Source organism: Rutilus rutilus (assembly GCF_951802725.1).
Source record: "Rutilus rutilus genome assembly, chromosome: 6".
NCBI lineage: Eukaryota > Metazoa > Chordata > Actinopteri > Cypriniformes > Leuciscidae > Rutilus > Rutilus rutilus.
In genome coordinates this window covers 20,651,534-20,676,227 of record NC_140214.1, presented here as the reverse complement: position 1 = coordinate 20,676,227, position 24,694 = coordinate 20,651,534, and the positions used below count along the sequence as shown (strand labels likewise).

Sequence of the window (24,694 nt, the reverse complement as noted above, 5' to 3'; positions counted from 1 at the left end):
GAGGCCATCTGTCAAAACAAGTTAGACGTCACATCACAGCTTGCCACAACTGTCGTAATAGTGGAGGAAAAAGCCACTACGAGTGTTCTGATTCAGGAGGATAAAGGCCTCAGCTGCAGACAGTGTGATGTAATGGTGATGCATTGTAACCGATTGCATTTATCTTTGCATTTTAACATGCATTTAACTCACAATAACTGCATTTATTTGCTTTGGCTGATTCCGAAGCTAAAATGATCAAAACAAGAGAAATGTTGCAAAAAAAATAAAAACACTTTAAAATAAAGTTCCATTGGTTAATATGAACTAACAATGTTTTATCTTTTAATATTTTAAATACCTGAGCTAACCATAGTAAATGCATTAAAAAACATGAACTAATGTAACTTATTCTAAAGTGTTACCAAAATGTCTCTGAATGATAATACTAAAAGCTTTGCTATCAATATTCACCTCTTTCACTGCTGTGCTCTGACACATGGTTTGAGGTAATTGTCTGTGTGAGTCTTTCCTCAGCACTTCATGGGGTTTCATCTGTCACCATATCCCATCATGCATTTCCTATGTCAATGCTTTCTGCATAGCCAATCAAAGCAATAGGGCAAAACAAGCCTAAAACACACCGACTACGATTCATTTTAGATTATGGTTATCAAGATTTTGGTTATAGAAAAACACTCAAAAGAATAGTTGTCAGACAAAGGTGAGTGTCCATCAATTATATCTTACCTTGTCATGCAGCAAACTGCAAGCGGTTTGTGATTCACCCTCATTAGGACGAGATAAGTGGCTGGTAGGATATTGTATATCCTGATAGGAAATACAATATTTTACAGCTGAGAGGTTAAGTGTGCTTGTGAAGAACCTGCCATTGGTGAACCTCAGTAAAACAGACTATTATATATTACATATGTAACATGATTTTTAAAGTGATGGCAGATTTAAGGCAACAAATACTGTAAAGTTAGGGGGAAAATTCAATCACTGCAGGTGTGACCAATCAGCATCATAAAACTTTACAGTGCATGTAATTCTCATTGCCAAGAATAATGACCTCTTAAAAATATCAGACTTTCTCATTGTGTGTGCCTTTAATTTCTGCTTAAAATGGCCAGTGCTTTTCCATGATCATGCATATCAAAAATTATATTAAATGTCTGGCTGCACAAATGTCCTCAGAATAAAAATAGAAATTGATCAGTGGTTTCCCTGACTACAGCCCCACTGTAAATGGCTTTAAGACTTGATGAGCAAATATGTGTTTTAAGGGCTCTGATCTCAGAGACAACCGTGACACAATTGCATGGAATAGGAATGAAGAACATGTCTTTTAGATGTTGATCGAGTGACATCAACATGACTGGTGGTTTTACTGCTTTGCTTATTAATGATCATTTTGCTCTCTTTGAAACACAAAGACTCACTAGATTCAACATTTTATAAATTATGTTTAATCATATATATATGTACATATAAACCCATGATTGTACGTCTTTTGACACCCATCAATGTGCAGATTATGTTTTTGGTTGAATAAACTGATAACGAAGAGCCTGAGGTACAATCAACAGAAAGTTCACTCATAAAATCATTTAAAATGCTGTTGTTTTACGATTTTTTTGTCTGATTCATTTTAAAATGTACTTAATGAAATATAAAACCTGTTAATAGGCATTCACAGAAACAATAAATGGCTTCACTATAGCTGTCAAAGTGTTTTTTCTTAGTCTGTTTTTTTTTTTTTATTATCAAGCTACAGCTATAACTCTGTAAGAGAGTGATTAAAATAAAAAAAAATTATTAAAATGAAGAATTTCCCATCACAAAACCGTAAGAAAAAAAAAAGAAAAAAAAGTGTGTGCATTACAATGGGTATTTTGAACAGGTTTCAGGTTTCAAGCTAAATACATTTTAAAATTGTATTCTACAATATAATATATATATATATATAAAATTTAATTGGTTAACCAATAATTATTAACCAATTTAAATTATATATAATTTAATCAAGCTACAGCTATAACGCTATTAGAGGGTGATTAAAATAAAACGATGATTAAAATGAAGAATTTCCCATCACAAAACCTTAAGAAAAACAAACAAAAAAACAGTGTGTGCATTGTGCAAATGTGTGCAACTACATCACATTGAGAACAGGGAAGCACTGTGTTTGAAATTCTGCCAGCCTCTCAGCTCAGATCATAAAGCGGAGCTACAGGCGCACGTGGGTAAAATAGTCAGCACAGGTTAAATGAACAAAGTAAAAACGTCTTCACTTCTTGCGAAGGACCTTGTCACCCAGAGGCACGTCATCCATGAGTTTCTGCAGATGTGAGGTAAAGAAAGTTTGATAACAAGCAAAAAGAGGTCATGTTTATAGACTGAAGAAAGGACAGCATCAGCCCACCTTAAGTCTGGCAAAGTATGCTCTCTCATCTTCTCCTTCCCCCTGTGTGACGTCCACATGGTATCTCCTGCAGGCCACGATCAGCTCATCAAGCGCGTAAAGGAGGGCGGGGTCAATAGAATGGCCATTAATGAGGCTGACCAGGTACTCTCGATAATGCTTACTGAAACACAACACAATTTTATTTACCCCTAAAAAGTAGGGAGAGGCATGTGTGTCAATGTCTTGTCAAGTACACCATCTTCTGTATTCACCATTTTTTTTATTTCTATTTACAGCATTTGATGTCTTTGGCCATTGCATCGCATCTTGCTGTTTTTTTTTCTCCCCGTGTCTCACCAATCCCAATATTAGCATATTGTGGTCAAAATTCAAACATGATTACAAATTCAGCTCACATTTGATCTTCCTAATTTTGTACTTTTGATCTTTGCTATATTGCATATTTGCATTTGCACTTTCCAAGTATTTAAAAATGTGATGGTACTTGTTTCTTAAAGTGTGCTGCAGGAATAAGTCCAAAGCCAAGAAATGAGTTTGCATTTTTGCCCTTCTGGTTCTATTGTCACAAAGACAATGGGTATTTTAAACAGGTTTCAGGTTTCAAGCTAAATACATTTTCAAATTGTATTCTACAATATAAAATACATCAGCAATACCCCACTCATAATTTTTATATATATATATATATATATATATATATATATATATATATCATTATTTTATTATATATAATAATTACAAACTTTACATGAACACCCGAAAGAATCATATCAACTTGTGGAAAATGGGCATCCGATAACCCCATTAAATAAAGATCAAAAGAGTTGTCAGATGCTTAGTGTTGGTGACATCATAGTCATGAAACTGTAGTGCAGTTCATTTATAGCCTACCTTTAGCTTTTTACTTCTGGCGATTGTATTTATGTTTCAAAAAGTTGTTTTTATTTGTGAAGGTCTTGATGAATAAAACATGTAAAAATCATAAAAAAAATTGCTCACAGAGATTATTTCTGCAATAATCTACATCCTTTTGTGAGTGTAGATATATATATACATATTTTATATTTTATCTATACATAGATTAAATTGAGTAGAGTTAAATCAAGCAATCAAGTTGAGTTAAATCAATGGGCTGTAATTTGAGTACTCAGGTACTTTTTCCAATCTCTACAATCCCTACAACACAAATAAAAATAAATAAAAAAAAAAAAAAAAAAAAAAAAAAAGAGAAAAAGAGATGAGTTTGAGAGATTTGAGAGTGCAGGGAGCAGTCAACATGGTAACAACGATGTTACTCACTCGCAGAGTCCTGCCTGTCCCGGCTGAGTCTGAGCCCCGCACGGCGAATCAGTCGGACGAGGCCCTTCATCTTTCTGCTCGATCACTCCACACACACCTGACGCAAAAAAAAAAAAGAAAAAAAAAGCAGGGATGCATTTGGGGGAGAAAGGCAGTTTTCGAGGGAGATATTTTCAGTAAAGAGAAGTGGAACTGAGTGTGAAACAAAGCTGTAAGGAGTAGGTGTATGTGTGTGTTTGACAACGATTTCATGGTACAAATATAGCCTTGGTCTGAGAAGCGGTAATTGGACGGCTGTTTTAGTAGGAAAACAGTGCATTGCTTTAGGATGTTCAGCTTTTATGCTTTCATTTCGGTAAAAGCGATTTTGTTCCACTGGGCAGTTGAGATAAAGAGTGAAATTGGAAGCAAACTAGACTTTAAGACTGAGACGGACAAATAAGATGAAGAGACAGACACAGACACAGATAAACAGATCACAGAAGTACTAGGGGAGATAAGTCAGACTAAAATATGGCCACATGGTCCGAATAAACCAAACAAAAAAAGCATTGATACTAAAAGACATACCAGTCTGTGCTCCTGTTGCAGTTTCAGTATTGTAGTTCACCGCCTTTTTCTGAGGAAACAAAATGACGTTCAAACAAGTATTCGAAACAAAACGATAGAGATGTGAAGTGATATTTCTCAACCAACCCTGGCACACAAGTGCTGTGCGTGTGGATGTGTAGGAGGAAATTTGTGTGCCTGTGTTAAAGCGCGAGTGTGTGTGTACCTGCAGTAAGGCCTGAAGCCTGGCAGGCTCCCAGTCTCGAAGGTAGAAGAGGCAGTCTCTGGGGTGATGGGCATGCAGACCTGTCACAGTACACTGGTTCACTGCACACTTCTGCCAGAGAAGGAGTGAGCAAGAGTGTGAGAGAAAAAGAGGATGAATAAAAAGGAGAGAAGAAATCGTGCTCCGGAGAAGGCTGCTACTTTTAGCCCAACCGTAGCTGGCTTCAAACTGAATATCAGTCACGTACAGCGCCGTATAACATGCAGATAGAGAAACAAATAGGCACAAATAATTCTAGGACAACAAGACCAGACAGGAACTCACTGTGTGGAAAGGGTTGTTACATCCACTGCAGAACTGATACCTGCACTGGGAACAACTGAAGTGCATACAGCCGCCCCTGGCCAGAGCATACTGGAACCTACAGTTAGGACAAGCTACAAGACAGACATAAGAACAATAGATAAAATCATTGTATAAAAGAAAGAATGGGCTGTGTGACAGTTTTTCCACCCCATACTGTGGATGTTTACATTTTGCATTCGATAAAAACATAATTTACATAGTCAAGCAGTCTATGTTTGTCTATTGACGTGATTATCATCAAATTGACTACTGTAAAATATGAACAATTTATAAGAAATCCAGGTAAATCCAAGCCAAGGGATCATAAACAGTTTATGTATATATATATATTATTATTTTTATTTATTTTTTTGTCTGCACGTCAACGCTAGAAGCGTTTCAAAACCCACAGATGCGTGAGGGGATTTACAAATGCCCAAGAAGCTATTCACAAATGTGTGCAGCGATTTACAAATGCACAGAAAGCGGTTCACAAATAAATGCCAGGCAGAGTTGTGTTTGTAAAATAATAAAACATTTGTAAAAAAAAAAAAAAAAAATTTATTTGCAAATCTCATTTGATTTATTTGTGAATTTTATATTTTTTGGTGAAACTCTTTACATTTATTTGTGGATCTTAATCTTTTTATTTGTGAATTTGATAAAAAAACTAAATTAATCTCTTTACATTTATTTGTGAATATTAATCTATTTATTTCTAAACCCATATGGATGGATGGATGGAAAATCTATACCTATAGGAACTTTATATTTTTATATTTCATCATACTTAATCAGTAAATTGTTATATCCAAGAGATGATACATTTACAGAAAAAAAAGAACACCAGACCAATGGATCGATTCAATAGAACAGAGAAAGACAGTCTTAAGTGAGATGCAACACTACAAACAACTATTGTGCGATCAGTAACTCTCTCACGAAGTGTGAATAAAAATGTCTGTGAGAAATACTCCACATTAAAATTTGATTTGGTTTCTCTTCACCAATTGACCAAACACAACAAAACACAGACTGTATGAGCAGACAACATGTTTTCTAAGGTTAATTCTGGTAGTCAGAGTGGGGCAGAATTATTAGCTGTGGGTAGGTGTGGATTAGGCTTCTAGAGAAGATCTAAAGGTGACTCACTGATCCCATTGTCACGCAGGTATCCGGCCAAACCCTGCCTCTGGTACTCAGGGTCATTCTCTCGCTTCCACAGCTGGAACTGCTCACACGAGAGGCCCACGTGCTGCGGCTCCCACTGCAGAGAGCGATCGAGAATAAGACACTCACTACCATCAACATTTTTAATTAATGAGTAATATCAATCAAGGTGACACAAAATACACCTTAATGTATATTTTTAAAAAACACTGTAATAAACAGCAGCATTACACTAAATATTCCACCACAAAAAAAATATAAAAAAAAATTCTGTTCAACAAAACAATCCACCAGAATGAATCTTTGAAACTTTCTTTTGTTACACATACATATTCATATTCATCTGAAACAAACTCTCTCGATTCACTAGACTGCATCAGACTTTGCGTCATTACACGTATATATGAATATGGTGTATATGTATATATGTGTATATGTGTGTGTATATATATATATATATATATAAATATTAGTTTTGGATAAATGATTTACAACACCGAATCAGTTTTTACTTTCATTACACAAATATGAGAGAAAATGTTTCAGATTTGCTGGAATATATAATCTGTTATTGCAAATGTGACACTATTTTAAAGCTGCTCACTACTGTCATGCTGCTGAAAATCATAGTTGAGTTGATAGTGTCGCTACTTTGAATTACTCCCCAACACTGACGCTCATCTCCTATATTCATGCATGCAAGGTCACTGCAGATCTGTTTCTTGCTTTCTGAAAACACTTACCGGTTTTTTGCATTGAGCGCAGAAGCTTTTCCTGCACTGCATACAGGTGACCTTGAGTTGATCGCCATCATAGATGAAGCCATATGAGCACTGTGGGAACGAGATAAGAGTAAAAGAGATGCACTAGATGCAAATAAAGGCCCCTAACATCATGCACCTCTTTTCAGATCACTGTAAATGCTCTTGAATGAGACTACAGCTATTTGGGTATGAGAGTGCTCGCTCAGAGAGAGTTAGGAAGTGCAGTGTCACTCACATGGCTGCACCACAGGAACTTCGGGTCCTTGATGAGAGCCTGCTCAGTCAGCTTCTTGTGGAAGAGATCGTACACGTCTGGTTCAAGGCAATCCCTGAGCTGGGCAGTCACGCACACACACACAAGATCATTTCACATATCACAGTGAGTAGCTTGAAGCCCAGTTATATGCTGCTGTGTTCCAACTCAAGTCCCAGTACTGAACTGACCATCTTTATTTTTTGCAGTACCTGTATGTCCAGAGTGGAGAAGTAGCTGTTAAGGTGCTCAGGGTCATTGATGTCAGGCTCTGTGCAGACAGGACACACCATGTCTCTGATGTGCTTGTCCCTTACCGCTATGGTGAAATGCTGCTTGAAACATCCACAGCACACAGAGCACTGGCAGGATGTCAGCGACTGCATCTGAAAAATACACCAAAAAATAGACTCCTGACTCAATGTAAGGTGCTTTCATATACATATATTTGCCAAAAATGCAACAGCATTTCAATTTAGAGCTCATTTATGAAAAGGACCCAGTAAGACTGGGCTGCATGCAATATAAACTGTCCAAAGGTAGTCATTTTTCTAAATGTTTTCTTTTGCATTCTACTAAAGAAATAAAAGTTATACAGGTTTGGAAAAACACAATGGAGAGTAAATGATCACTTGATGATGCTTTCTGGGTGATCTATCCCTTTAAAGGAACAGCCCACCCAAAAATGAAAATTCTATCATCATTTACTAACCCTCATGTCGTTCCAAACCTGTGTGACTTTCTTTTTTCTGTGGAACATAAAATATATTTTGAAGAATGTTGGTAACCAAACTGTTGTGGATCCCACTGACTTTAGTAGTATGGACAAAAATTACAATGGAAGTCAATAGGAACCAAAACTATTTACCAACATTCTTCAAAAAGATCTTCTTTTATGATCTTAAAATTTAAATTTTTGGGTGGACTGTCCCTTTAAAAGTATGAGTACATATAAGATAAGGACACTCTGGTGTAAAAAATACAAGATTCTGAGGTGATGCAAAGTACCTTGCTGTGGGGAAAAACCGACAGGCAGATAGGGCATTCCTTGTTCAGCACGCGGCGAATGAAGTCCCGGTCAGGTGATTCACGCACGGCCTGAACCACGTCCTCCAGTGTGTATGTAGCTGTAGGGTCTCGCAGCAAAGACAAAACCAGCTCACAGCGCCCCCAGCTGGGCAGCTCAAACACCGCTAGCAGCCTACGGCAAACATGCTTACACAGACAGAGGATAAATAACTTTAGTAATGTTTGATAACATAACATTCAATTTGCTAATGACCACCTTGAACATATTCGGCAGCCAGCATTATGCAATTAATTAAAGATAAATATATATTTATTTATTTATCACACAAAAGATTATGCAGATTAAGCTGCAAAAACTGTTTGGCACATCTAGTGGTGAGAAAGCAATGCAGTCTCTCATGAAGCATTCATTATTTACATTATTGTAAAAGGCCAGTCACCTGTTTATCTGGATGGTTGATGTCAATGGGGGGCTCTGGTTCGTCACTCCACATGCGCTGATGGAATGGCTCCAGTAAAGGGCGCTGCAGCAGGACGAGAGCCCCCCTCACATCCCCTCCGCTCTGCCTCAGGGCTTCTTCACAGCGGGTTACATCATTAAAGCCCAGAGAGCCAAGCTCTTTTACCTAACAAACAAAAACAGACAAAATGTCATATTTAGCATACAACATTTTTACTAGATATATTTACTAGAAATACACTATTATGTGATTCTGGTGATACGGATAAGCTGATAATGTTTCCAGGTTATTGGCCATAACATTCAAATATTTCAGAAATAATTACATAATTTAATTATGTGGAAGTTTACATTATATTAAATTTCTACATTACTTTGTCTTAATAAATAAAAAATAAAACACTATAAACTAGGCATCACAACATTACAATGTACAATATGGAAAATGAATATTAATTGAGATCTAATAAAAGATCATTTACATCTAACAGTGTAATTCAATTATTAGTGATTTAAAAAAAATGTCCTTCAAGTGAGTATAAGTGGTTTCCCCAAATAAAAAAAATAAAAAAGCAACTTTTAATGACTTCTGCAGTCTTAAAATTATTCAACACCCTGAATAGAATCCCTTACTACAGCACAAATCTGCAAAACAGGTGTTATCTCAAGCACACCTGATGCAACTAATCAAGGGCTTCATTAGTTGCACCAGGTGTGTTTGAGCTAGAACACATGAAAAATCTGAACTGGCTAGGTTTGTTGAGTGTCACGTTTGACTGCATGTTAGAAATATGGCTCAGAAATAAGTCAATAAGATTTGACTTAGAAATAAGTCAAAAGAATGGTCCAAAAAGTTAAGAGAAGATATCGTCGCCCTTCACAAACAAGGATCAGGATACAAAAAGTTAGTGAATGCAGTAAATGTTCCTAGAGACACTGTTGGAAGCATAGCATGCAAATTCAAAGTTAAAGGAACAGTGGTTACACTACCTGGATGGGCAGAAAAAGGAAGCCATCAATGGCTGCAACCAGTTTTCTGATAAGGCAGGTTCAGAAAAACCCTTGAGTGACTGCAAAAGACCTGCAGCAAGACCTGGTGGCAACAGGCACTGAGGTTTCAGCTTGCACTGTATGGCGAGTACTAAACGCATGCCAGAACTCCAAGACGTACACCACTACTGACCAAAAAGCACAAGAAAAGTGCTCAAAATTATATAAATAAGCCACAGAAGTTTTGGGATTCTGTTAAACAAAACTGGAAATTTTCAGCCCTATGGATCAGGGGTTTGTCTGGAGGAAGAATAATGAAGCATACGCTGAAAAGAACACTGCCTACAGTTAAGCATGTTGGGGGTTCAGTGATGCTCTGGGGTTGCTTTGCATCCTCTGGCACTGGAAACCTGCAGCGTGTAGAAGGCTGATTCATTGATTCAATGAAGTATCAGGAAATCGGCAAAAAACATCATGCCGTCAGTAATGAAGCTGAAGCTTGGGTGTCATTGGACCTTCCAACAGGACAATGATCCCAAGCATACGTCAAATTCCATCAAGGCTTGGCTGCAGAAGAAGTCCTGGAAGATTCTACAGTGGCCATCACAGTCATCTGACTTGAATCCCATAGAAAATCTCTGGTGGGATTTGAAGAAGGCAGTTGCAGCAAAACCCAGCCATTGTTCATGAGGAATGGCCTAAGATTCCTCAGAAAAGCTGCCAGAAGCTGGTGTCTGGTTATACATCTCGCTTGTTTGCAGCAGGTCATAACAGCAAAAGGGTGTAAAGATGCTTGCCATGAAGGGGTTCAATAATTTTGAGACTGCAGAAGTCATTAAAAGTTGCATTTTCAGTTGAATTTGGGGAAACCACTTGAAACGTTTGTTGTGTTGAGCCATTTCGATTACTTTTGTTTGAATTGTTCATTGCAAACAGCTGAAAGTCTGTCAATTTTGCCAATAAACCTGATTTGCAATGGGGGTTGAATAATTTCGATTACAACTGTATGTATGTATATATATATATATATATATACATATACACACACACACACACACACAAACACACACATATATATACATACATACATACACATACATAAATATATCACATAATTAAATATATAATGCTTAACAGGCCTGTAGCTGATGTCAGTCAGATAAGTACAAACAGGGCTTGACATTAACACCCGCCAACCCGCCAAATGCGGGTGGATTTTGCTCATGGCGGGTAACATAGTCACTCCAACTAGCCACTTTGGCGGGTTGAATAATATTAGTCTTTTCAAAAGGCATCTGAAATAAGTGTGACACTACGATACTACAACTCCCATGAGTATTAGGGCTGTCAACGAATATTCTAAATTCGAATATATATTCTAATAGTTTTTAAAAAAAGAATTTCGAAGGTGAAAATGAATATTCGAATGTGGAAAAACGCCCGCGGTAGCAGAGGCGCGGCTGTCTGCTTTGCAAGTGGGCGCGCTGCCTGAAGGGTCAGGGACAGCTAACAGGAAGAAGCGTTAACGTTAAACAGAAACATTACTAAAGTGTAGGCTACTGTACTGACTGAATAGATATTGCATGAATAAGGTAGGTTAGATACAGCAGTTTCATGCACTGCAGGCTTCCACTGGTTTGATTATTTACCGTTTCATGTCAAGGAAAAGTTCCATGTTTACCACAGCACAGCTCGCTCGGAGCGTTCAATGTCGGTTCAATATACTGTAAACCTTCAATTAATGTTAATAATATTTGTTTCAATCACTGAATGAAGCCTGCTATATAAGAGTCGCGACCTTAAATTGCTTGCACAAAACTCTTGATCAGCCCTCAACATTTGCTTTGTTGTTGTTCATTTAAACCGTTATGCGCATAACTATGCGCAGTTAGAAATCATTGAAAATTTCAATCACTCGCGCCAGACGCTCTATTCGCGTTTGGTGTGAACGCAGCATGAGCGTGAGGGCGAGAGAGAGAGAGAGGTCTGCGGTCTTGGCCATTAGGTGATTTACTTGTTTTTGTGTAGGTAATACGTTGTCAAATATGTTTAAACTTAAATAAACCTATACAAGTAGTTATGTCTCTTTGTATTAATTTGTCCTGGTATTGACAAAATGCGCAACCAGATGTTCGAATAGTTCGAATATAGGCTATGTGTTTTTTTGAGGGAATATTCTAATGTCATTTTTAAGCAATTTTGACAGCCCTAATGAGTATTACATGCACACAGTGTTGCCTTGCGCGTGCTAGTGACCGACAACACAGAAACGAAGAGACAGCTAGCTGCCCTGCTGGAGTTACATCGTATGCCGGTGGAGCTATGTGGCGACATATAATACATAATACATGGTTTTATTTTTAAAAAAGGAGCTTTACACACAACCTTATCAGAGCTAATGATAATGACCTGTATTGTTATATATTTATGGAGTCTTGATTTGGGTGTGTACAGTGGTTTTACATTTAAAAGGGTTGTAAATCTAGTTCAAGTAAATTTTAGCACGCCATAGTCAACTTTTATCAGGTAATTTCACAACAACAAAAATGTGGCTAGTAAAAATGCTGTGTGGCTAGTAACTTTGGAAAACCACTAGCCACATTGGCTAGTGAGCAAAAAAGTTAATGTCAAGCCCTGAGTACAAATATATAAATCTAACAATTTCAATGTACATTCACTAATGAAATGTTAAGCATTATATATTCTAATACTGTTGTAAATGTTAATAAAAGTTATTATATAAAGGATGGATTGTTAAGAACTCACTTTAACTCTGCGGTCTCTAAGAGCCTGTCTGACAGCTTTCTCATTATCGCCCCCTGCTGCCAGCCAGGCCCGTTTGGCTTCTGCCCTGGACAAGGGGACAGCATTGCTCTTTTCTCCATCCTGGCCATCGTTCCCCCCTGAAGAGTTTGATTGTGCATTGGGTTCTTGCTGACAGGACGCAGCCATCACACAGATCTCATCAAGCACATGCGGTAGCTCTGCCTTCAGCCAGTCATATGGCATTACGTTACTGTTTCCCGACACATACATGCTGGTATAAACCTCCTCTGGACTCACTCCTTTCTTCTCTCCCTCCTGAGAAAAGACAGAGACAATAAGAATGCTTGTAAGATTCTGAGGATGATGCCCAGGCTACAACGACATAAAAAAATATCAGACTTACACGAATAAGCTGAATAAGTTTAAGCCCTTCCTCCTTCATCAGTCTTTGCCTTTTCAAATCAGGGTCCTCAGTGGGCATGACTTTAGGTGCGACTGAAAGCGGTGTTACATCCTTGACTGGTGAGAGTGGGAGGGGCTTAGAGAGTGGGAGGGGCTTAGAGGGTGATAGGGCAGGTTCTGATTTTGAAAGGCAACACATTTCGCATACAGTTGATGGTGTGTGGTTGACGTACGTACAAAACTGGCAAATCCACTAAATGAGATAGAAAAAAAGGAGTCAAAACAGGAACCTGTATTCAGGATAAAACTCAGCATTATGCTCATTTCTTTAGCAATGACAAATCAGAATATGCATAGGTTAAAGGGATACTCCACTTTTTTTGGAAATAGGCTCATTTTACAACTCCCCCAGAGTTAAACAGTTGAGTTTAACCGTTTTCGAATCCATTCAGCCGATCTCCGGGTCTGGCGATACCACTTTTAGCATAGATCATTGAATCGGACAGGGCCATTAGCATCTCTCTCAAAAAAATGACCAAAGAGTTTAGATATTTTTCCTATTTAAAACTTGACTCTTTTGTAGTTACATCGTGTACTAATAGTCAAATTATGCAGGAATGAGAGTATAGTTCCTAGCCATATCAGCCTAGAAAATTGCAACTTTACATTTTCCGTCGGTCTTAGTACACGATGTAACTACAGAAGAGTCAAGTTTTAAATAGGAAAAATATCGAAACTCTTTGGTCATTTTTTTGAGAGAGATGCTAATGGCCCTGTCCGATTCAATGATCTATGCTAAGCTATGCTAAAAGTGGTACCGCCAGACCCGGAGATCGGCTGAATGGATTCGAAACCGGTAAAACTCAACTGTTTAACTCTGGGGAAGTTGTAAAATGAGCCTATTTCCAAAAAAAGTGGAGTATCCCTTTAAAGGGAAGAATATGGGTAACCAAACAGTTGGAAGCATAGTATGGAACAAAAATACTATAGAAGTCAATGAGGCCCATCAACTGTTTGGTTACCGACATTCTTCAAAACATCTTCTTTTGAGTTCAGCAGAAGAAAGAAATTCAAACAGATTTGGAACAACTTGAGGGTGAACAAATGATGACCAAATTTTCATTTTTGGGTGACCTAGCCCTTTAAAGGTGACGTGTTTTAAGTTCTACACCACTCATGTGAGTGATTCCTTCGGGGTGAACGCGGGTTAATCTGACTGCAGTAGATGTGAAAGAAATATATAAAAAATGATGTTTATTCAGCCAGCGCTCATACCTGTGTTTACATCCTGTTTTCGGTCGAAGTCCAAAGTAGTCGATTGTCGAGTTCACGCGCATAGGTTTAGAACCTATGATCACGCGCGTGAACTCGACAATCGACTACTGTGGACTTCGACCGAAAACAGGATGTAAACACAGGTATGAGCGCTGGCTGAATAAACATCATTTTTTATATATTTCTTTCACATCTACTGCAGTCAGATTAACCCGCGTTCACTCAGAAGGAATCACTCACATGACCTGTGCACTTGTAATGACACATCAAGGATGTTAAGAGGCTAAAAGCAGGTTTAAAACTTGCCCCATTGAAGTCAACAGGGTGCAAATTTTAAAAAGAGGATAACACGGTGTAGGCAACACCGATTTTTGTCTTTGTTCTCTGTACTGACAGCACTCCAAATGTACAAAAAAATTAGCTCAATGTTAAAATTGACCGGAGTTCTCCTTTAAGTAGGAGCTAATTTAGTTCCCCCAACATGATTCCTAACTGAAAGCGTTCCCAGTTTGTGCGGTGCAAACACGCCAAAAAGTGGGTACTTGTGCCATTAGTTCTAGGACCTATGAAAAGGTTCCTCAGGCGAGAAAGCCCCTATTGTACCGAAATGAAACCAGAAAATTTTGGAATTTGGAATGTACTGAATATTGGCACCTGGCTATCCATTAGTCCTGTGGCAGAGGGGGTCGGACGTGAGGGCGCGACAGGAGGTCGGGTGGCCAGACGGGGGCGATCACACACCTCGCAAAGAATGCTGCTGCCATCATTAACCACTGTGCAGCTTTTACACTGCCACTCTAATTGACAAAAGTAATACACAAAACACCAGAATTAACACAATGATATTCAAATTTAGGAGTTTATTTGTTAGTTTGAATGACCACCTTGATGTTTCAAAAGGTCAAGCAGGACTGATGGTCCATTTAGATTTGAAAAAGTGACAGAAAAAAAAACTAACCAGATATTGTAGAAGGCTGTGATGGCTCCTCCTGTAGAGATGGAGCAGAAGAGGACAGACGGGGACGATCACAGGTTTCACACAAAACCTGCTGCAACGTATTTACTGTAGTGCAGTATTTACACTGCCATGTTGACAGTGATGAGCTAAGGAAAGAAATAAAGACATACAGATTCGCTTGACAAAATCCTCTACACAAACATGTTCTCTCAACATCTTAAAATGCTCAGTGCTAACCTGTGCCGTTTTGTGGCTTTTGAGGAAGTTACAGGGATCCTGATGTGTGTGGACCGTCCTGAATGGGAGTGATACAGCCGGTCACATTCTGTGCATAGCCGCTGAGTGCAGGTGGGGCAGTGAGCAGACACTGGAAAGATGCCACATATGGTGCAGTTTTCTGCAAAGCAATTGAAAATAAATTAAATAGAATGGAAACGATAGAAGTGGACACTCACAATAAAAGATATTCATTAAAAGGAAAGCCAGGGTTGGTAAACATGATGTCTTTACCTGTTTGTGTAGATGGCACTAGAGAAGAGAGAGCAAGAGCTGGACTGAATAGAGATTTGGGCTGAGAAGGAGACACAGATGAGGGAGTTTGTTTTTCCCATGGTCTCTCACTAGGAGAGATTGCAACTGCATCTGTGCTGATTCCATCATCATCCTGTACAGACATTATATGGACACTGTATTTAAGTGACCTGCAAAAAAAGCTAAGAAATCTAAAAGAAGCACTTTTCTCTAAAAGTGTGGCAAGATGTTTTTGAAAGAAGTCTCTTAAGCTCACCAAGGCTGCATTTATCGGATAAAAATACAGTAAAACATTAAAGGGACACTCCACCCATTTGCATTAAGCTTTGCATTGTTAGAAACCCAGTCATACTATTGAATGGTCGTGCAACACTCTCTCATTTTCCCCTGAGACGGGAGAAATCCGTTATTTACCTTTTACACTTCCTCCTACAATGACGCAAAAATCGTCATTTTGCGTCATTGTAGGAGGAAGTGTAAGAGGGGGGGATTTCTGTTGAGACTACAAGCACTAGTTCCTCATCTTTCCCAGGGGGCGGGACCCGCTCACGCTACAGACCTATTACAGATCAGTGGGTGGGACTTTACTCTCTGAAACTGAAAGCAATATCCTCCATCTTGTTTGAAGCTAAGCTAACAGGCGCTGTGGAGACAGATGTAAAGTTATGACAATAGCGGAGGAGAGTGCTCAATATGATATAGAAGAAGAGGATTTCGGAAGTCTGATGCTTGAATCAGGTGTTTGTGGCTACCTTTACAAGCCGCATTATAGCGAAGAGCAGCCGAGGCAGAAGACCTGCCTGCCGCGGACGAGGAGCCCGGACTGGCTCGAGTTAGGGCGGACTGGTGGCGCCGGTGATCTCACTATGCAACTCATAGACTGTAAGATGCAACTACGAACACAGAGATAGAGTCTGTCTGCGGCAAAGAATTTCAACGATGACAATTTCTCCTGGACGAAATCTCTGAATCAGACGAGGACACGGACGTTTGTGTTGAGAACTATCCTAGTTTCGCACCGCATATGTTCTGACTGAACATCCAGGTACCATGCAATAATTCACCTTTTCGAAAGAAATACAAACGAGGAGTAATGAGTTCGCCAACTAACTAGACATTTTGTGTGAATGTGAAAAGAATTTCAAGCTCTGGTGGTAGCTAGCCTTGTAGACGGAAGAGTGATTTCTCTTATAGGCAGATATGCGCTTTCTGGATTAGTGGGAGTGGCTTGCGGAGCTGTGCAATGTGGTGCATTGTGGGAGTTGTTGTCTTTCATACAAATGCGCCCTGAAGTTATTTTTTGTCTTTCCTCGGTCACGAAGGCACCAAATTCAAAATTAATTTTACATTTCGACTACATATATGACCCACTTTAAATAAAAAACAATGTTCAAATGGGTGGAATTCCCCTTTAATATTGTAAAAAATACAGTAAAACATTAATATTGAAAAAGTGTTTATAAAAATAACTGTTTTCTATTTTAATGTATTTTAAAATGTAATTTATTCCTGCGATGGCAAAACTGAATTTCAGCATCATTACTCCAGGCTTCAGTGTCACATGATCCTTAAGAAATCATTCTAATATGCTGATTTGGTGCTCAAGAAACATTTCTTATTATTATAATCAATGTTTAAACCAGTTGTGCTGCTTAATATTTCTGTGGATACAGTGATGCTTTTTTTCACGATTCTTTTATGAATAGAAAGTTCAAAAGGACAACATTTATTTGAATTATATATATTTTTTGTAACATTACAAATGTCTCTACTGTCATTGTCCTTTATTACAGAAAAAATAAATAAAATAAATTTACCTGCACAGTGAGCGAGGGAATAAGTCTTTCAAAAAACTCTGGATGAGAATGGGTGCCCTACAGAAAAGGAACAAACTCTATATGTGAGCTTAACGTTCATTTGTGATGAATTCATAATATGCTTTTACTTCACAGCCTCAGACCTTGATTAGCATGTCCAGTTCCATACGAAGACACATGATCTCAAGAGTCACTGACGCCACCTTCTCAACATCTGGCTGGACAACATCATCAGGAAAGCTCAAGCCATCATGCTGCTGATTGGTGTAGCCGTACAGGTTAAGTACTGCTCTGCCACCCTAAAAGAAGAAGATAAAGAATAGTTACTGCAAATATTTTGTATGGTTCACACACAAAAAGCCTAATAATCTCATCCACCACACACCTGAATAGAGTCTACGGTCGTCCTGAAGACAGGGTTGTTGTACTTGACTGTACGCCAGTACTTTGGCCTGTTGGGGTTGGTAAGATTGGAGCCATACTTCTCCAAGATGTTAAGAGCGGTGGAAAGTTTCTGCAGGAGGCTGAGGGACTAAAAGGATCAGGAGATATTAATGTACAACAGAAAAGTATGAACAAGAATACATTACAACCTAGAAACAACAACAGTGGGTAAAAATGAACTAGGAAGAAATGTTATGTGCATACAAATGAGTGGAAACAGGACCAATTCTTTAGAAACACCTGAGGAAACAGTGACAGATTACCCAGCGCTATGCATTATTATGCGCTTTATGTCAGTCATTCACACTGCCAAAATAGCCCCAAACATTCCTACTATATACGGTCAGGGCCGTAACCACCATAGACATTTACCCCCAATAATCAGATACGGACAAATTGTCCCTACAAAAAAAAATATATATATTCTGCTGCACTGACAAAAAGTTAAAAAAGATCTATGTTTAGGCAGGTATGCCTAAGCAGTCTAACATCGCTCGTCAATGTCAAAATAACTGAGATGACCAATCAAATAAAAGAAGGCAGGCTTCACTGTTCACAGAACCAAAACATGACACTTGTGTTTTAACAGTGGTTGAAAACAAAGGTTCAGTCACTGCCTACTATTTCTACAAACTATAAGAATGTTGTTGGAAGACAAAAAAGCGGAATTTTTCATTAATGTAATGTTGATTCTGGGTAAATTATTTATCCTTAAATGTAAGCGTATGAAGCTTATGACCTGTTGCATGTGCAACAACTAATTTTATTAACATTTAAACAAAAATTTTGCAACCGACTAGTCAAACACATTTCATACCGTGCTAACCGGTAGTATAAAAAGCCTAAAAGCAAGCTTAATAGTTATTACTAGTTTGACATGACATAGAAGTTTTGTATAGGCTGTCAAAAAACTCCCTCACATTGCTCATCTAGGCTAATGAGTGGACATTTCTCCGAACACGCCGTGAATGCCACAGAGAAAACGAACGCATGCAAAATCTGAGGTAAAATGAAATTTAGTTTTCTGCTCCAGATAAACACTTTTCAAAATAATATATTAATTTTAAAATGTAACATTAACATGGCGATAATTTAAACACTGCCTTAGAAAAAATATAAAGCAAAACATTAAATGCGCAAAAAAATGTATAAATAAAAATAGTATTTTCAAGTCGACTAGCAGCAGAAGGCTATCGTTTAATCGACTAGTCTTGCACATCCATAATGAAGATAAAATCTTACCTTTTTTAAGTTTTTTTTTTTAAGTAGCCTAAGTATTTAAAAGTGATTTTCTTTGTGGATATTTTCCATCATTAAATTTTATGGAGATTAAACAGGCCTGCAAATTTGTTGGGATGATAAAAGTTGGTTTACAGGAAGATGAATGGAAACACCCCACCATTTATTTGTGTGCCCTGAGTTAGCCTACTGGGTTTTTTTTGTTCGTATTTTTACACTTACGTATGTAATTATAAAACATATTTTGTTTATGTACAATAAAAAAAAGGGGAAAAAATCTTCAGCTTTACCAGTGAAAGAGTATGAGGTAAGATGTAAATTAATGTGACAAGACATGAAGCATAAACGGAGTCCCCCACCCCCCATGTTTATGATCACTACATGCAAGAGGTCGGTTCATAAAGTCAAACGTTTGCTTCCTGCTGTATAATCATACACTATTTGGATTGCAGAGGAAAATGAATCATTACACCAGTTCTCACCTCATTCCTGTTATTTCCACTACTGTTCTCCGTCAACATGCTTTCAGCAGCTATGTAGCGATATTTGCTGGAGGGTGGGAGAGGGATGTTGGCCATGGCTGCCACCCCTGCCCTCATCTCCTGGGCAGAGCCTGGAGAAGATAAGCTGCCTTCCGCATTCACCCTCACCTCCTCCAGCTGATCACTGAGAGACGCCATAGCTAAAAGTGAAAGTCAACAAAGCTTTAAAACACACAAACGCCTGAATAACTTGTGACAATCGTTTCTCATGCCAAAGCATTAGCAAACAAAGTAATTAGGCTAACGTTACATTATAGTTGGGTTTACAGGTCAAGTTTAGTGGCATTAGACAAGGTGGCTTACTGATTTATTATGTCTGAAGCATAAACAATAGTCAATAACACGTTTGGCGATTCACTTGTCAAACATACGGAGTCATTTTCTCGTTTATTTACAGTTAATGTTAATAATTTAAAGATATGGATGACTGTCACATCGTTCAAATAACCTGTATGGGTGTTTTTACACCTCATTCATGTTAGCTAATATGCTAACGTTAGCTGTGTAGTGAATGGAAAGTGAAACCATAACAACTCACCCGAAGCAAGTTTGCTACACCATTCTTCAAAATCCAATATAAATTTCTAGATAAACTGATGTTTTACGGTCTTAGTTGTTATTTGTATAACCTTTAATGACAGACCTATTTATATACTCAAATAAAACAAATACATTTGGTGTAACGCGTCTGCTACCACTGAATAGTCGTAAGCTAGCAGGCTAACGCTTAGGAAATATCGCCAAAAACTCGTCAGCGACATTACAGAGAAACGTCTAGATGTGTCTCTGTTAATACTGTGCAGTCAAGTCAACTATCTTAAGTATTTTATGAACTGTTGATAAATATTAACATACTCACCGCGTATTGACAGAGCAGCAGCGCTCTCATTCACTCATCTGTAAAATTGAACCATAACACACATAACTTTACCCGCATAGAGGCGCTGTGACTAGGACCTATATGGTTAGGACGTACAAACTGCATTTCATCAACAAACCAATTCTTATAAATGGATAAATGAGTAGATAACAAAAGAGGGATGAATGACTGACAGGAAGAGTTACCGAAATGTAAAAAGAAGTGTCAACAGAAAACAAAGTCGTGTGAAATTTAATTGTAATACCAAACAAATGACACGTGTGATAAATTGAGCAACATTGTAATAATAATATGATAGTTAGGCCTACTTTATATGTTATATGTAGAGGCATAGCTTAATCTGCTTATGATAATGAAAACTGACGTGAGTGCTTTGCTGAATATGAGAAATTGGGTACACCTGCTGGCTGCCATTTGATTGCGTTAATGTGGATCTCTGGAAACAGGCATGAAATCTATAAATCTGAAGTGCAAAGTTATTACGACAGAGTTAGTTGCTCTCGCTGTATACACATTTAAGTCCACTTTGTCACAGTCACATCTAAGGTTAGTGGGTTTTTTTTTTTGTCTTAATAAAGCATTCTATGTTTGAACAGTATTACATGCCTGTCTATTTTAAGATAGGCTAGGCCTAATTGTGCCCTTTTCTGATGTTGTTAGTTTAATGAATGTTCTGATTCAGGCATGTCTTTTACAGTATTGCGGTGTTTTGTATCCTGTGCTGTCTTTCTTCGTCTCCTCACAAGAAATGGAAGGTAACATTCTCAAACTTCTCTCTTACCAATGAAAAAGCTTTAAGTTGTTTTATTGCTTTTTAGCTGTGTGTGTGGTGTCCTGGTAAACCCTTTGGGGACTTCTTTTGTGTGTACTTTTAAGCTGGTCAGGATGGGAGCTCAGCCCACCTTAAACCAGATGATAACATTATCAAAATTATTGTATGTCGAGTTGGTTCATGCAGTTCCTAGAATTCAAACCCATGAGTAAATCTTGGAGCATTGCTAACCCCATGCTCTTCTCTACTGTATGAGCTACAGGAACACTGTAATTATCTATATACTATATAGTTTTTCTTTTCTTTCTTTTTTAGGCATAAACAACACTTCACAATCCATGGGAGTTGGGCAACCTCACCATCCAGTAAACCACACCAGACCTTTTTTCTATGTTCAGCCACCATCTCAGCCATATTTCATGTATCAATGGCCCATGAATCCATATGGCCACTATGGCTTTCCAGGGCCAGGTTAGTGGTGTTGTTTTTTTCAGTCTGTTTGAGACTTTACTTATTGTTGTAGATTTCCTCTAGTTTTTTCTCTCTCGCTCTCTTTTGTTCAAGCTTTGCACTATGGCCGTCCCTACATGGCCCCTTATCAGTTTATGCAGTATCCTGGGTACGTGGTTCCACATGCACCCATGCAGCCAATCGATTACAGAAGAGTCAACCCCCATTATCCCTCTGTTGCATCCTATGACTTGCGCGTCCGCCACCACGTTCAACATGCAGGGATGCATAGGGAGACTGCCTGTTCTGAGGTCCAAACAGATCCTAGTGATTCAGTCAACAAACTGATAGACAAAATTGAGAGTCTTAAGGCCTGTGAACAAGGTGACAAGGGGCTTAACACGGTAGTTTCCTCTACCCCTGATGTATTGCAGGGAGAGAAGCTGGCCTGTTTAAACGAGGACTCTAAATTAGAGCTTACCTCTCAGGAAGGCAAGGAAGAGCAGGTCAGTGAGGTCACAAGGCCCACAACCTACAGCGACTCTGCGTATGATGCAGAGTCTAGCCAGGGTGTACTGGATGAATGTGTGTTATCAGATGTGCTGCCCCTTGACAGTTCCTCTGTCCATGAGGAAGAGGATGCCAATGAGGAAGATGACCAGCAGAGTGTTGCTGATGAAAAATGTTGCCAAAATGGGAAGTCTGTGACCAGTGCAACTGGCAATATGTTTTGTAGTGGAGTCAAAAGCACTGCAGATCCAACAGAAAGCCATGATTTAGAGGAACCAGGTGATGAGCAGTTGCAGAATATATTGTCAACTGATGCTGCTGCAGCAATGGAACCTCTTATAAAGTTCTCAGAAGACTTTGACCTGCCATATCAAATCCTTCGCCTGCCCTGCAATAAGACTACAACTGGCCTCAGTCTTGAACGAGAGATTGACCCACTTGTTTACTTTGATTCTCCATCTGCTCTGTTGCCTCCACAAAACTATCTCTCCTCAGTTGGCAGCGCATATTCCTACAGCTACTACCCTCAGGTGACCCAAGAGCGCCAGAGTGTCTTGAGTCCATCCATAGATGAGCTCTCCTCCAGAGATGAAATGTTCTCCACTGACGTGGAGGATCTGGATCTTGTTCCAGGGCACGTGTATGTGGGTGGTGGCAGGCTGGCTGAAAGTGATGTGCCCGTTCGTTCCCGAAAAGAGCTCTTGAGTATGGAAAAAACTTGCTTGGTCTGCCAGAAAACCTGTGCGTGCTGTGGGTCAAGCTTGCAGGATGAGGTAGGAATGTGTAAGATGGCTGAACACAGCCATCCTGAGAGGAATGAGGTGTCTGATCAAGAGTGCGAGTATGACCTCGAAGGAGAGGTGCGGAGTAACTGCGAGTCTCCGAGAGTTTCCAAGAGGAAGTGTTGCAGTAGGCACGCACTACCTTCTTGTGGACATCACAGTGCCAAACCCAGACACAGGAAGCTGCTGTGCGAAGGCCAAGAGAGCTGTGATCTATTTGAGCAGGCTCGGGTGCATCCCAAAGGAGAATGCTGTGAGGAGTATGGGGCTCTGGCTAAAGCTGATAAGAGAATTCAAAAGGGTTCCTTGTGCAGGCCTTGTATTGGTAAGGTTGTTTTTTTTTTTTTTTTTTTTTTTTTTTTTTTTTTTTTTAATGCCATCACAAGGTGGTCAACTCATGCAAAAAAAATATTTTTAGAACGACAGTGGAGAGAGGGTGTTGTGTCTGACCAAGAGAATTGGGCAAGTTGTGGTGCCAAACCAAGGTCTCGGAGGCAAGTTAGTGGACCTCAAGATCAAGGTAGGATGTTTTATATTATGTTTTAAATGTTGAGACAATGCATACCTAGATGTCTAAAGTCTTCTGAAGTTATTCACTGCAAGTGTCATGCTTTCTTTTAAACTGTTCTCTTTGACTTCTAAAGGGAGAACTCCATTGAGAAGGCCGACTTGTAAAACAATCCATCAGCAAAGGCCAAGAAGTGAATATGATGACTATGATGAGACAGAATTTACCTACTGCCAGAGAGGCAGAGGTGAGTTTAGGGTTTTAATCAAGTTAAAAAAAAATTGCTTCTGAATCTTTATTTTATTTGTGCAACATCTTTGTCCCATCAGGTGCTATGAAGAAAAGAGGCACACGATACTAAACCATTTTGCACTGCTGTAATACTTAATGTATTACCCTAAACTTGTGTAAACTGCACTTCACTATGAATGTACACATGGACACTGTTCTTGACTGTATGTAACTAAAAAGTATGACAGTGATGTACACCTTGCTGCATTTCCATTGCTCAAGTTAACTTTCTATTTTGGGTGCAATGCATTCATCTTAATATTATGTTGAGACTGCTCTCACTGGATCAGGCCTTGACCCATGCCTACAAGGCCTCTTTCACATGTGCCTCAGTCTGGGAGGTGTAGATCGTGTCTGGTGTGTAAGGGCTCTGAATTTTTGCATGGTCAAGGACTGTCCCACTGAGACCTTCTCAAAAAATGTTGACACTGGAGATGCAGCTGGTTTAAGGGGTGAAGCAAGGGGGGAAAAAAGGATGAAATAAAGTGGACAATTTGGCAGTTTGGCCACTCTTAGTCCAGATGTGTCTTTGTTTTTATTACTGTGGCATTTTTTTTATACATCGTGTAATGTTGACATGCAGAAAACTCCAATTGTCTGTACAGTGTTATTGTGTCATTAAAGTCTTGGCATTGCACTTGACCTATGTCTCGTAAGTGGTTCTCATCTCTATCTCTCCCCTTATAAAAAAACCTTCACTAAATTTGTTTGCTGCTGTTGTCCATGTTTTTTAATTTATGTGGGGGACCGATCAAGTGTGGACTTGTCATGATTCCAGCATCTGTTACAGGTGAACTTTGACATGAGAACTCTCTAGTCTAGTACTAGTTTTAGCCATGGTCTGCCTCTCCCCTATATATGTGTTTTTTTTTTTGTTTTTTTTTTTGGTCTGTGCTTGCACACATGGGCTTGTGAAATCCAGAATATCTGTTGAACACGGATTAGTAAAGTGGACCTTAAAAAGGCTGATGAAATTAGTCAAATCATATCCCCCAAAAAAGGTTTGCCTATATGATGGCTGTCTTAAATTTA

At 38.8% G+C, this 24,694-nt stretch overlaps 2 protein-coding genes across 3 annotated transcripts; one reads left to right on the top strand and one right to left on the bottom strand.

Moving 5' to 3' along the window:
• Nucleotides 1-1,428: 1,428 nt before the first annotated feature.
• rnf31 (ring finger protein 31) lies at nucleotides 1,429-20,423 on the bottom strand. The gene is made up of 23 exons (XM_084411111.1): nucleotides 20,329-20,423; nucleotides 19,410-19,609; nucleotides 17,630-17,776; nucleotides 17,388-17,543; nucleotides 17,245-17,301; nucleotides 15,407-15,560; nucleotides 15,134-15,293; nucleotides 14,897-15,042; nucleotides 14,593-14,735; nucleotides 12,665-12,916; nucleotides 12,262-12,576; nucleotides 8,486-8,671; nucleotides 8,025-8,231; nucleotides 7,229-7,402; nucleotides 6,999-7,097; nucleotides 6,743-6,832; nucleotides 5,982-6,096; nucleotides 4,809-4,921; nucleotides 4,485-4,595; nucleotides 4,280-4,328; nucleotides 3,710-3,806; nucleotides 2,408-2,570; nucleotides 1,429-2,323 (listed from the first exon to the last, which is right to left on the bottom strand). Exons 2-23 carry the CDS (start codon nucleotides 19,605-19,607, stop codon nucleotides 2,273-2,275), a joined length of 3,183 nt encoding a protein of 1,060 aa, XP_084267237.1. The 5' UTR covers nucleotides 19,608-19,609; nucleotides 20,329-20,423; the 3' UTR covers nucleotides 1,429-2,272.
• Nucleotides 20,340-24,304, top strand: buc (bucky ball). 2 transcript variants are annotated; one of them, XM_084411126.1, is made up of 7 exons: nucleotides 20,340-20,895; nucleotides 21,047-21,104; nucleotides 21,437-21,592; nucleotides 21,686-23,188; nucleotides 23,282-23,383; nucleotides 23,508-23,618; nucleotides 23,701-24,304. In XM_084411126.1, exons 2-7 carry the CDS (start codon nucleotides 21,098-21,100, stop codon nucleotides 23,730-23,732), a joined length of 1,911 nt encoding a protein of 636 aa, XP_084267252.1. In that variant the 5' UTR covers nucleotides 20,340-20,895; nucleotides 21,047-21,097; the 3' UTR covers nucleotides 23,733-24,304. The 2 variants fall into 2 exon arrangements, with proteins under 2 accessions (XP_084267252.1, XP_084267253.1); XM_084411127.1 differs by having other exon boundaries at nucleotides 20,841-20,895; nucleotides 21,032-21,104.
• The last annotated feature ends 390 nt before the right edge of the window (nucleotides 24,305-24,694 follow it).

Coding starts and splice junctions, on each gene's coding strand:
- buc (XM_084411126.1), top strand. Junction 21,593..21,685: donor CTATGGCTTTCCAGGGCCAG/GTTAGTGGTGTT, acceptor CTTTTGTTCAAG/CTTTGCACTATGGCCGTCCC. Junction 23,189..23,281: donor CTTGTGCAGGCCTTGTATTG/GTAAGGTTGTTT, acceptor AAATATTTTTAG/AACGACAGTGGAGAGAGGGT.
- rnf31 (XM_084411111.1), bottom strand. CDS start 19,607: ATGGCGTCTCTCAGTGATCAGCTGGAGGAGGTGAGGGTGAATGCGGAA. Junction 15,043..15,133: donor AAAGCCACAAAACGGCACAG/GTTAGCACTGAG, acceptor TTCTTTCCTTAG/CTCATCACTGTCAACATGGC. Junction 3,807..4,279: donor TGCAACAGGAGCACAGACTG/GTATGTCTTTTA, acceptor TTTTTGCGTCAG/GTGTGTGTGGAGTGATCGAG.